Source organism: Bombus huntii, chromosome 6 (assembly GCF_024542735.1).
Source record: "Bombus huntii isolate Logan2020A chromosome 6, iyBomHunt1.1, whole genome shotgun sequence".
In the NCBI taxonomy this organism is placed as follows: Eukaryota; Metazoa; Arthropoda; class Insecta; order Hymenoptera; family Apidae; genus Bombus; species Bombus huntii.
In genome coordinates, this window is record NC_066243.1 from 838989 (window position 1) to 853153 (window position 14165).

General features: G+C 33.7%; 2 protein-coding genes across 3 annotated transcripts in view; one reads left to right on the forward strand and one right to left on the reverse strand.

The window, feature by feature from the left end:
* The window catches only part of LOC126866468 (CCR4-NOT transcription complex subunit 6-like), a 516829-nt gene that overhangs the window by 280395 nt on the left and 222269 nt on the right, over positions 1 to 14165 (forward strand). The window lies entirely within an intron of this gene.
* On the reverse strand, positions 953 to 11224 carry LOC126866742 (uncharacterized). The gene is made up of 6 exons (XM_050620677.1): positions 11147 to 11224; positions 10002 to 10072; positions 7138 to 7315; positions 6800 to 6911; positions 6224 to 6350; positions 953 to 1270 (listed from the first exon to the last, which is right to left on the reverse strand). Exons 1-6 carry the CDS (start codon positions 11222 to 11224, stop codon positions 1057 to 1059), a joined length of 780 nt encoding a protein of 259 aa, XP_050476634.1. The 3' UTR covers positions 953 to 1056.

Below are 14165 nucleotides of genomic sequence, written 5' to 3' on the forward strand. Positions count from 1 at the left end.
TGAAACATCGATGACCACAAGTTTTCAAGTTGTGCTGACAATTATTCGTTTCCGAGATACAGCAGATCAAAAATGCGAAAATTCATTAATAATTTAACTTTGTTTCTCAGAATGCACAATGCCGGATTGAATATACCTAACAGTGTGTATGTCAAAAAATATTAACTTTCATAATAATTTATTCTAATGTTCGTAATGTAAAAAGTTATACCTAAGGTAAATCTTCGAAACTAAAAAAATATTTATAGCCTTAGTAACAATTATTTTAATAAAAACAACCCATTCTCGATTCACTGTTTTTATTTCATTAGGCGTATTGACTTTCATAATAATTTATTTTAATATTCGTAATGTAAAAAATTATACCTAAGGTAAATCTTCGAAACTGAAGAAATATTTATAGTCTTAGTAACAATTATTTTAATAAAAACAACCAATTCTCGGTACACTGTTTTTATTTCATTAGGCGTATTGACTTTCATAATAATTTATTTTAATATTCGTAATGTAAAAAGTTATACCTAAGGTAAATCTTCGAAACTAAAAAAATATTTATAGCCTTAGTAACAATTATTTTAATAAAAACAACCCATTCTCGGTACACTGTTTTTATTTCATTAGGCGTATTGACTTTCATAATAATTTATTTTAATATTCGTAATGTAAAAAGTTATACCTAAGGTAAATCTTCGAAACTAAAAAAATATTTATAGCCTTAGTAACAATTATTTTAATAAAAACAACCCATTCTCGGTTCACTATTTTCATTTCATTAGGCGTATTGACTTTCATAATAATTTATTCTAATGTTCGTAATGTAAAAAGTTATACCTAAGGTAAATCTTCGAAACTAAAAAAATATTTATAGCCTTAGTAACAATTATTTTAATAAAAACAACCCATTCTCGGTTCACTGTTTTTATTTCATTAGGCGTATTGACAAGAACATAAAAATGCATAAACATCCGCAGTCTGTTTATTAGAAAAAGGATTATTTCATATAATTACAATATATATTTTCATACACGAATTTTTCACGAGAATACACTTTTGCCATCAATTTTTATGCTTCTGTTTCGCCGCGTACAAACGAAAGCTTCTCGGCGGAGATGAAAGTCGTACTTGTGAGTCTTCAGAATCTGTTTTGCATGGTGCTAACCCGGTATTGTTATACTGAAAGCTGCCGTACATGTATCCACAAAGAGGGCAGAGCATGCGAACCTTCTTCGAGCGTTTCATTATCAGTGGTACGAAGCAGAGTGGCCAACACCTGTGTCATGAATTGCTATGTATTAGGTTGTCCGAAAAGTTTCTTTCGTTTTATAAGAAAATAACGGATGCACGATATTTTTCGTTTTATATTATTTTATCGAATTACGTATGATCCATCTTGTTCTATCAAAATAAAGACCACAACGTTCGACAGATTAGGTTTCATGTTTGTATAAAAGTGCATCGTTGTAAAAGACGTGTCTGTGAAAACACTTTTCGGACAACCTAATAATACGTCCTGTAAAATTATTTTTAAAGTAAGATAAGCGAGAACCGAAAGACAAGAATTCCATTTTCTCTAAGGGAACGGTTTACAATTCGGTAAAAGATACAAAGAAATGGGAACTGTTATTAATATTATTATTTCACTAAATTATTTCATAATAAGTGTGAAATTTGATTAATAATATCTCTTATTAATCCTATGTCGTAAATTTCACGTTATCAAAAGTATCTTTTCATTTGCTTCTGAGGATAAACACGCGCCTTTTCATTCTCTTCGTGTTTCTAAAAGTAATGCTTCTCGTAAGTTAAAACAGATAGAAATAGATAAGAAGAAGATAAAATTGAAGATATTAAAACATCTGTCGCTCTTTGCGATAAAATGTTGATCAATTTGTCAGTTACTTTTCAAAGGATTACATTTTTGAACGTGGCAGGTCCTTTCATCTTCAATTATGTCGTATGAAAATATTTCTTTTTCTGGAAAAGCGACATTAGGAGCAAGATGTCAACAACAATATACTTCACTACGAAAATACTTGCTTTTATTCGTAAAGCGACATTAAGAGCAAAAAGTCAACAAAAATGCACTGCACCACCAGAATGCTTCTTCTTGTTCATAAAGCGACATTAAGAGCAAAAAGCCAACAAGAATGGTCCTTTTCTATTAAAATGCTTCGTTTTCTTCGTAAAGCGACATTAAGAGAAAGAAGTTAACAAAAATGTGCTCATCAGTCATTCCTACTGTGATGATCAAATAATTTCTTCTACTTATCGTCAGACATAGGAACATTATTAAGATTTTTATTTACCTATGTAAAACTTCAATCCATACTAATCCCCGTTTTCTCGTTTGCAAACGTACGTTGTATCTTTTATTTAAATCAATTAGAGTTTCTGAAATTGTACGTTCTTCTATGGAACTCGCTTATTTATGGAGCATTTGCGATGAATTTTCGATTAAATTGAAGAAGCCGTGCTTGAAGTTTCCAGTTTACTCATTAATCTTTTATCCTGACGCGGAAAGCTGAACCAGCAGACAGCGAGTATAAAATTAATGTTGGTTACCTGTACACCAGCCAAAAATCTGCCAGCTCTAAATTCCGAATAATCGCCATTCATGCGTATCAAGAAACGATTTTAACTCGTTAATTGGTATAACGAAGTCGATGGGAATACTGGTATTTTTGAGTTACAACGTCTCTGAACACGATATTTTATAATCGGGTGAACTTGAAGACGAATATGGAAAATAGTAAGAATGAGAATGCATAAGTATCATTTATAAAATATGGTTCTTTCAATGCAAAACGTTGTTCTTTCAGATTGTGTGATTAGTTGAATTGAATACGTGCTCTTAATTGCGTGACGTATTTTATTTGAAGACAGTTTGAAATTTTATTTAAAATCTTCATACATAGAAGTGGCTATTTCAAATTAAAGGATTATTAATTTAAACGCTGATATATTGTAATTTAAATGGAGTTCTTGAATCAACGTTAAATTCCGATATTTCGCAAATTTAAATATTGAACTCTGTGAATAAATATTAAATATTTGCATATTTTATAAATTTCAAAAATGAATCCTTCAAATTAGCATTAAATTAATGGGGAATCGGTTGAAGTATGTGTGGGTTATAACTGCATGATTATAGTTTTAACTGTGACACACATAAAATGGCTACAATTAAAATAAGTACAGCCCTGTCACACCATATCCGTCTATTTCAGTCGTCACGTATCGCATATTATATTTTGTTAAGAATAAAGTAATTTATAAAGTCGGAAAGCTTCACGATCATGTAACAGCACATGAGCTAGAGAACAACTCGAATCATGTTGTTGTTTTGCCTCGGAGTATCAACATCGTTAGGATGCACATAATGTAATAATAAATAAACTCCGGGAAAAACATCCCCCGACCAGTATAAACAAACAGGCGATCGTAAGGTGACCAGTTTTTGATCAATCAATCGCGCGATTCAAGTGAGTATCTACGAGTATCTACAAGTATCTCTGTATCTACCGAGTATCGATCAATTATCAACGAGTTATCAGCGATCTTATTTTGCGACTTATACACTGTCTTAACGAGTCATGCACTGTTAGTACGAGCATCTTTGCGAACATTATTTGTATTTATTTATTTAATATTTTAAATATATTTGACGGTTTCAACAACGAGCAATCTCACGATCAACCATCTTCTACAATCAAATCTTTAAAAAATCCATCATAACATGAAAATTAAATAGAAATTTAATTAAAATTAAATTAAATTAAATTAAATTAAATTAAATTAAATTAAATTAAATTAAATTAAATTAAATTAAATTAAATTAAAATTAAATAGAATTTTAAATATATTTGACGGTTTCAACAACGAGCAATCTCAGGATCAACCATCTTCTACACAAGTCCTCTACAATCAAATCTTTAAAACATCCATCATAACATGAAAATTGAATAGAAATGAGTAAATAATATTATATGTTGTTAATACTTGCGCGTAAATTGCAATGGTTGACATTTCTCCGAAAAACCAGTGACAAGTGAACATTGTCGTACGTAAATTCAAACTAATTTTCATTCATTTGCATTAATGGAATAATAATTGATTTTAACTAGACATTTATACAAAATTGTAGCCTTGATACGAAACTTACAAGTAGACCGCGGATATCTATGTAAATTCGTATTTGTATAAAGGCAATTTAAAGCGTAAGATTTAGGCAGAAGTTGGATTCAATTGATTAACACTAGAACTACCATACCAATCAAATTGACTGGTTTTCCGATTTTATTTTCAAATACCTACTTTATGTTATATTTTCTTCGCAATAATGTGATGACTTTCGCAACGATAACTAAAAGAATAATATAATGAATATTATTTTGTTTTTTATGTATTCAAACTCGAAATAATTTTGTATCAAGGATACTTATACCAAAAGGGTCCTGCAATCTGTTTATCGAACCCCAATTAACCAGTTTCCCCGTTTTGTACAACTTGCCACACGTTATTACAATTTTTACCGCGTATCATTCGATATGACGATATCAGTTATCAGGAAAATTCCGGATCTGTCGCTAGATCGCTAGATGCTAACACTAGAAATACCACATCAGTCAAAATAACTAGTTCTACAATTTTATAAATTGTGTCAACCCTCGTCTAGGGATCATGGTCCTAGATGGATTAATAATTCCAAAAATGTACTATATAACATGGAATTGCTTCTGTAAGAAAGTAATAAATCAATAAATATAAAAATATTCTATTATTGCGTATTTTTTAAAGACCAGTCATTTTGATTGATTCTAGTAGAAATAGCTTCGTGTTAACTATCGGTAATTCTAGTGTTAAATATTATGACTTATATATAAAAATTTGCAGTCTACTTATAAGGACAAATTCAAAGTATGCAGGACGAGTAATTTAATCCTGCCACCTAAATTTTTCTGTAAATAAACTATTGGTTACATCAACGAATGCTTCAAACGGAAGTTGTTTAGTATCAAACGTCAATATTTGCCACACAATCTGATGATTAATTCCTCAACATTTCGCTTTTTCATCGAGATATGAAGTTTTCCTACGATCTTGATGTTATTTTTGGACAATATCAACTAGTATTGCATTATCGTTATGAATTAACGTTATTATTAATTAACTAATAACGTCAGTAAAATTGTCATGAAGATAAGTGAGCTAAAATCATCCATTGCTCTACTCTCATATTTATTAATCTTAAATCTCATCCAAAGGTATAAAGAAAAAAGCTTTACAAGATATAAACAGATAACAGAATGATCTCAAATCTTATTTTTTATCACCTCATATATGCACATTTTCTGTTGCCTACGTTTATGATAACTTTATGGTATTATTCGTTAACAAATATTGCTTAATATCGTGCAAAGATAACGTCAAAATCGTAGGACAACGTAATAAATCTACAAAAGAAATTGCAGTAAGGTAATTATACAAATATTTACAAATATGTTAGCGTCTATATACTTATGGATAGTGTTGAGGTTGAAGTTGACTGATTGAAGAACGAATGGATGAATTTGTAATAGAAAAGTATATTGAAATAATCAAAGGTATAAGTATAATGTACAAGTTTATGCTGATTTAGATCCTTACTCTCTTAATGTTACAATACAATGGAATGATAGGGACCACGTTCATATATTTATAGCAAAAGGACATTATCAAAAAAGTTAAGTTTATAGCTTTGGCTAGAGGCTACAGGGAACATAAATAGAAATCTGTTTATTAGTTCCATTGTTCCTAGACCTTGCAACCCAAAACATAATGTATATTCAAGGACACAATAATATGCACCGCTCCTTATTTGGAATATTTCTGCGTAATGCAGTCTCCAGGTCACGAATATACGTAAATAAAAACGTAGAGTTTTTCTTGAAGTAATTACTTCAACAGATAAGAAGCAATGTATATATGTTGAAGTGTTTTCTGAGTTATATAACGTTACATGTTTTGATGGTACGATTCTTCGTGTCTTTCGATGTTATAAGTAACTCGCGATAGACTTCATGACTCACCCTACGGTTGAACGACTCGCTACCGTATATGAAGTCATCAAACGGTGAATATATTATAGCATTACTTATAGTATCGGAAGAAATGAAATATGGAGGAAGCGAATAAACTTTAGATTTCTATATGTCGGAATATTTGACTGTAATATTTCACCTACCCTAAAAGACATAAGGCTCCAATATGCGAGGTCGTCAACTTGTCTCCCCGAGCGTGAAGGGTCGGTATTGCTTCCTTTTGACATCGAGGGCAAAGCTTCTTCTCGTCGTGCGACTTCCACGTGTCCACTGTGCAAAGAATATCAAACACAATTGGGCAATTTCTTCGATTAACTCGAAGAACAATCGATGTTTAAGCCATTAAGGCCAAATAATATGAAATAAAACCACATAAACAAAGTTAATAATTTTCCAAGATGTAAAAAATGTATCAGAATGATAGATACGATACAGAAGATCGTTAAAAATCAGCGATACGAAAAGAAGTTCTATAATGTGAACAGGTATAGTTCTTTCTTTGTTGCTGTAAGATATTTCAATTTCCTCAAACTTTCTTTAAACTCGTAGGATCTAGATGGAAGCAGAATAAAAAGATACTGTACCGATTTCTAGAACTCCTTCTTACAATTACAATATCGATTTGACAGAGTTGAATAACAAGGATCGACTGAGAAGAAATTACAAATGACATGTTGCGTTGATGCAACGTTGATTCTTAATGAATTAAGTGAACGTACCACGAGTGGCATAAATTTTTCGCTGTTCGGTCTTCCTAGTGTTGGAATCCGTGGTATCGATACACTTCGAAGCTGATGTTTGTTTAGGTGTCACTTTTGATTCCTCTGTTTCCTAATTTATTTATTAATTTATTAACTTATTTGTCAATTGAACCTATCTTTACTTCAACTTATGGCAAATAAAATATACGTTATCGTTCATAGGTATACTTTATCGATTTACAGTAACCATACGAGAATTTAACCGAAGCGTAACAGAAAAATAGCGAATGAAGAAAGTTCGTCGGAATCGAATAAATTATTGTTATCATTATGAGAAATTTAAGAGCAGTTGGTACCTGAATTAAATATTGATTAGAACGTTTCGGATGAGATTTACGAATGTGCGCAAGGAGCCCGCTCGTGTCTTTTCCTCTGTTGCTTACTCGTTTGTCGCACACAGGACACCACGTAGCCACGTACGACTGCCACGAAAATGGAATATCATGTAATCTACGGACGTTATTGGATTCTAACCTGTACAAGTTAGCGTGAGTTTTCGCTAATCTCTAGCTGTTGCTTAGAAATTAAACGAGACGCTTTTGCAGAAAGATAAAGAAACCTGTGTTCCGCATTTCATATCTTCAAACTCTTTGTTTCGTCGCGAGTTTGGTGCACATTTCCGTTGGACAGATACTATATCGATGAGGCGAAATTATGTGTAAAACTGAATCCGCTGAATTTAGCTAATTTAGCAAAAAGGAGTAAGACAGTTTAATCGAACTACTTCGATAATATTATGTCAATCGTTCGTATGGCACGGGAAATTCATTTTGAATTTAAAGAAAGGCGATTGAAATTAGAATTCGACGATAGATTGATTATGATTTTCATTGCGCTAGGAATCTGAAGAACGTCTTGAAACGAGGAATTTTTTCGTGGGAAAACTCGTACTCGAGAATGTGTTTTCGTTGGTAAATACTAAAATATGGAAATTTATATGAAGATCTCAAGTGTAGGAAATAAAATCGGTCCACTTGCTTTGATTCTTTGACTTTTATATCATCTAATGGTTAGAAAGAAGCGTTTTGATATGAAATAAATGGGAAGGAAATAACTTGATCGATTGAACGAAGCCTTTTGAAAATGATAAACTCATGATGTTTCGTACGTTAACTCAATTGATATTAATGTCTCTGCCTCTCTAATGCTATACATTTTTATATGCTTTCTATGTTTATGTATCTCTTTTAACGTTCCAGTATTGCCCAATTTTCGTTCGCAGTTTATTACGAATCTCTCTCTTTATATTTTGCGAAAAGAACCATCGCTAATTCGATTTACACGCTTCAGGATGTCGCTTTTCGTCACGTTTCTATAATCATTTCATCGTAACTGCGTGTGTCTATCTGTGGTCAACGATTCCTTAATTATTTTCCAAATTGCCAAAGATGATAATCTTCTCTTCGCGGCTTCCATCATTTTTCGCAGTTCAAATATTATTTTTCAAGAAGAATGAAGTTAGGGACGAAAGAGAAGTTGACTAAGACAAGTAAAAGATGCAGGAGCTTTGTCACGTTGTAGAAGTTAGCTGACAAGTCGGTAAAGTGGGCTTCGAGCGAGGCAATCTTAACGGCAAAAGGAAGAGAAGAAAGAGGCAGAGGAAAGGAGCTTTTCCTGAATGCGGTATGAGAAGTTCCAGCTAAAGTCAAAAGTTTCAGAGACAAAGGCTGGCACAAAAGCTTGTCACGGATGGCGAACATGTCGTGATTCAGTTTCCACTATAATTGCGCGATCTTCGCTGTATTGCAACTACGACGACTCCGCAGTTGTCAGAATCTCGCTGTATGATCGTCGAATCGTAGATAATGTTCCGTATAATTACACGAGATTTCCGTTTCCACGAGCCTACGTCATCTGAAGAAAGTTATCGAGGGTGAGAGACAGACAGATGACACCTGGAGAAAATAAACAAGCACATTTTTCCGCTATAATTTCATACCGAAGAAACTGAACATTATCTAAGAACCGATAATTGAATCTTACAACATGGTAGAGTTTTCCATCCTCGAACTAACAAGGAGACAAAAGTGTTCCGACAATGGAACGATTTTCTGCTCGTAAATTTCATTTGTAAAGAGCATGACAGAATAAGCATGATAAAAGTGTCGAAATATTTGCCTAAATCAAACTAAACTTCTGATACGTCGATCGAAACAGCTTCTCAGAAAAAACATTTTATTAGTTGTGCTACCCTTCTTATTAGTTTGTGTTCTTCTATGTTGTGTAAACATTGATACAGTGGCTACAATCTGTACATCGTTGTATTTATATTATCATAGCATTGCTATACAGGGTGGTTGGTAACTGGTGGTATAAGCAGAAAGGGGGCGATTCCACGCGAAAAAAGAAGTCGCAAATATAGAATAAAAATTTTTCGTTTGAGGCTTTGTTTTCGAGAAAATCGACTTTGAATTTTCACTCGGTATGCGTGCATTTTATCACGTCTCGTTATAACGGATCTCACTGTAGATCGTTGTCTCGATGGAAAAATTAGAAAAAAGAAAGAATTTTTATTCTATATTTTCGACTTCTTTTTTCGCGTAGAATCATCCCCTTTCCGCTTGTACCGCCAGTTACCAACCACCCCGTATACGTACGTTGTGTTGCGATATTCTTTCGTAGAGAAATTAAAAAAAAAGTACGAATTCTCGATGCATTTATTTTAGGATCTTTAATTCTTCGAATGACGGGACGTTGGAAGAAACACGTTTAGCAACTTCTTCATATCCTAGTGCAATTAACTCGAATTCTATCTTGAATTTCAGGTTTTCATAATATCTAATATCATCCTATACTTGTTTCTATGTATGTACGATTTTCTATTTCTCTGGTATTCCTGGTATCTTTTTCACTTCCTTCTCAGAGTACCGTGTCATTTCGATATTCCTGTTTTGATATTACTGTAATGAAACTCGCAGAAGATTGGACAGTTTGTAGGGACAGATTGTAGGGAAGTTTAACTATCCTATTAGTTATTCGCATAATTCTTTCTTACAACAGGTACGGTACAGGTTGGTTCGACGAAATTTTCGATACGAGAATTTTGATTAGTGCCCGGATGAATAAATTCCTGTCAGTTGAATCCGCTTATCTCAATAGGAAACACCTATTATTTGAACGAGAAATTATAGGTAGCGAAGAAGAATGTGTAAACTCTTACTTTGCATCAACTCCAGTTTTACGAAGTGTTTGTGCCCTGACAGGATGAATAGACTTTTGTATGTAGAGTGGCTGCAAAAAGTATTTCTATATACTCTTATTTTCCAATGAAGTGTTCTATCATCAGTAGACTGCTTTTTATGCATTTATAAGAAACGTGAATGTGAAAAAGTGCAGAAAATGCAGAGTACACGAAAAAATATATAAAACAAGCAGAGTACAGTGCTTCCTGCGATACTTGGTACATAAATCAATTTTCCATCGAGGCTCTAGCTTTTTAATTACGTTCACAAGGCTATGAATTTGCAGGCCGATCCGCAGCCTAATCGTCGAGTCCCACATTTCATTTTCATAGCACCGAGTTTCTTCAGTCGTATGAAAGTACTTCCAAATGATACGAAACTTAATAATACTTGAACTTGACCGATCAGTACGTAAATTCTACAACGAATTCAATGGCGTACTTTTCTTGTCCACCGTGTATCGTCTGATTATCATGAAGGTTCAAGATCTACAATTTTGTATGTTGTTTTGTCAAACATGTGTCACGGTGGCGCAAAAACTGACGCACCGGAAAAGCAAACCAGGTCCGGTAGAGACAGCAAAAAGCATCGATAAAAAGACGTAATTCAATTAGAGGAGGGATATGTGTGTGCAAGTGGGAGCGTGGATGGCGCCGTTGGCAGTAGGTCAGAAAATCAGGTCAGGTAGAAACGGCGGTGAAGCAAGACAAGTAGAAGGGGTCAGGTACCGTTAGGTTCGTCTGGCGTCGTCCGTGCTCCACACCTGGACCTTCTTTTACACGGAAGAACGTGGGCCGCGGTTAAGAAGATAAACCGGCGGTGGACGAGATGCATCGGAATCCGCGTGCGTCGCCCCGAATCTCTTTCCAACGTTCTTTATACAAAATTCAACAAGCGAACAGTTTCTCATGAATTCCAATCCGCTGAGAAACGGCCAGGACATCGATCACGTTTTTCTTTTTCTGTTGATCGTTCCGCGGACAAAACTGCACGCACTCTGCACAAACTTTTGGTCAAGTTGGCGAATCTTCTACGACGATGAGAAGGAAATTAGAGGAATTTTTCGGTTATTTCAATTATTTTAATTAGCTGGTAATTAGAAAAATGTGGCAATGTTCTCCACCGCATATTCTTCGCAATCTAAAGCTACTCTTCGATGTTTGGGGCTGACCAATGAATTTGCAGTTCCTGGACCTTCCATATCTCAGAAACTAATTGCAAGCTCAACTTAAAAATTTGTTGTCACTGACGTCCTACTATGAGAAATATTTTGGCGCAATATTCAGTTCCAAAATCACGAGACCAATAGTAGATGATTTTTTGGCTCACTTCATGCCTGTTGAATGTTTACTCTGAAGCCCATTTTTGAATGAAGATATTAAAATAGCTATCGTTGCATGCTTGTCGCTTGAATTTAATATTTGCTTTATTCGTTCGGTTGATTAATTATACGACCCTAAAATGGAGAAGAATTTTATTTATAACTAGACCACGGATGTTTATACAAATTCGTATTTTTCGTAATTCAAAAAAGATGCAAACTAGGTAGAAATTGGTTTCACCGATTGGATATTATAATGTATTGTTTGCCTTGGATATTGCGTACATTTTTTACTATTACCCGCACTCTGCAAATTTTTGCACTTTGAAATTTTCCATAAATGCATAAACATCCGCAGTTTGTTTCTAACAAATAAGAAAGTTGTCATTATTAGTAAATAGCGAAGATGTCGCGTAATTAGAGACGTACAGCGACTGAGAAAAGTACTCGCAAATGCTACTATTTTCCAGCGAAATGTTTTTTATTTATTAGGGTGTACGTCTCACTTTTTTCGAGTATCAAATTTCTTGCACCTGATTAATTAGTATATAAATGATATAATAATAATAAGAATAATAATAAGAATGGTGAAGATAAAATTGTAAAAAAGCTCTTTGTAACGCGACACATTGGAAGGAATTCAGGGAACACAAGTGTGCCATTTCATCCCGGATAAAGTCGATTTTTATAATTCTTCCATAAAATAGAAAATAAAGTAATAAGGGTACAGCTGGCAGCCAGTAATTAAATCCTAGAAAAATCGTAAAATAAAATCAGAGCGCACATGGAAGAAAAAAATTCTACTAAAAATAGCTCCGAATATGGAAGGAAAAATTTTCCAATGGACATTTGTAAAAACGCCCTGCTTGAATTTCGTCGGATCAAAATACATCGTACAAAAAGAAAATTGGCACTTTTTTTTACCCATATAGAAAACTCCGCCAAAAAAGACGACGTTGAATATATTACGTCAGCTTTTTTTATTCAAAACTATTCCAAGTGTCAATTACGATTTGTTTTATATCAAATGGTATACAAGGAGAACGATCTCATTATATTATAAAGATCATTATCCAATAACAATGACGTTAATAGAAAGTAGCTGCAGCTTTGTTGAAAAAATCTACAGTTTTGCCAAACAAAAATGAATGGCCTTAATTAGTTATCTGTCAATCCACGTGCAAAACGACATGATAATTTGATTTGGACGATAGTTTGGCAAAAGCAAATTTTGCTAAACGATGATACTTGAGTTGCTTCGGTATCCTCCTAATTGAAATACCATTGTTTCCGCTACCTCATATTAGGTACCTGTTGATAGCTTATAATTGATGCGTTAATACGATAACGCGTGACGCGTTAATACGTCGATTATCACATTGTGAAAACCGCTATGAAAACATTAACGTCATTTATATCTTCTACTTTGATTTCCAGCGCACGTTCTTATAACGCAGCTAATTTTTCGAAGGCGACTTTCAGCGAATACTTCAACAACATTTGGCCACGGTCGCGCTTCCAAAGCGGTACTCGACAGCTTAATGAAGCGTCTTTAAAACATCTGGAATGTTGACTTGTTAAGATGAATTCGAACTTCGCATGTGATTGAATTTACTACTCGCGTACAGGAATATATGTGTGTATATATGTACATAATGTGTGTGTAGCAAGCAGGCAATCACAGTTTCCTTTTAATCTCAAAGTTCAGCTTCCTACTATAGACGCGTATTTGCTATACATTTTTTGCTATACACGACGAATGAAGTTTAGTTGATGATATTTCGGGCTTACATACCGGCAGCTTAGCTTGCAATTGGTATTTGAGTTTCTGTGTCAGATTACGAAAGTTCTGCAGCTGTTTGCGAACGAACGCATCTTCATTATGGATACGTCGTCTTGGGTACACTGCATGTTTGAGTACACATTATAGGGAATTCTGATATTAGGTGTACCGTTGATTATTTTTGTCGTATACATTTTCCTAACACTTTGCAGCAATTGATGCGATCGCAGGAGATACTCACGAAAGTATTTAAACATTTAACACAGAATTTTCCAATGAAGATATTATCTACACTGTACGAACCTTTTGAAATTTCGTTAGCGCGTAATCAGGTACGACTATCGCAATTATAATAATAAATTTCCACGTAAATGTTGTCAAGTTTCGAAGAAAATAAAAATTCGTACAAAATATATTGTTTCGTTAAAAAGCAACGAGAAAATCTCTTTTATTGTCCTACAACAGCCCCAGAAAAATTGATAGCAGAACAAACGATCAATCTTTCTATTACGGTTGGCTATGTTCTATTGTATATTAACTCTACAAATAAATTTGATCGTGTCACGATATTGTAAAATAATTTTAATTTCTGGGTCTTTGCAATTTTATAACTAAATTGTATTCTGTCAAAAATAAACAAATACCACATACTTGTGAGCGAGGCAATCTCTTGTTAACTATCACGTAACTACCTCATAACTATCTCATAACTATCACACAGTCTAACACGATGCGACCTACTCATGTCACGTTTCACTACGGATGGGCTAACATCGTTCTTGATCTTTCTATTTGTAATCTTTCAACTAAATTGCTTTCTGTCAAAAATAACCAAGTGTCCACATACTTTGGAGCGGCAATATATACATATAATCTCTCGTTAACTATCGCATGACTCTTATAACTATCAAAGACTGACATGATTGACCTATTCATGTCACGTTCCAGAATAGATGGGAATAACGGAAGAAATAAAAGAGAGAGATTGAATTATTTGTTTGTGCCATATAGCAATCTTGTATAAATGATTATACAATG

What these genes read in the sequence shown, in the direction of transcription:
- LOC126866742 (XM_050620677.1), bottom strand. Translation starts at nt 11,224, where the DNA reads ATGGAAGGTCCAGGAACTGCAAATTCATTGGTCAGCCCCAAACATCGA. An exon ending in TAGATTGCGAAGAATATGCG is followed by an intron (nt 10,073 to 11,146) that starts GTGGAGAACATT and finishes TACTTTTTGCAG; the next exon opens with CCACTCTACATACAAAAGTC. An exon ending in AAAAATTTATGCCACTCGTG is followed by an intron (nt 6,351 to 6,799) that starts GTACGTTCACTT and finishes TTCTTTGCACAG; the next exon opens with TGGACACGTGGAAGTCGCAC.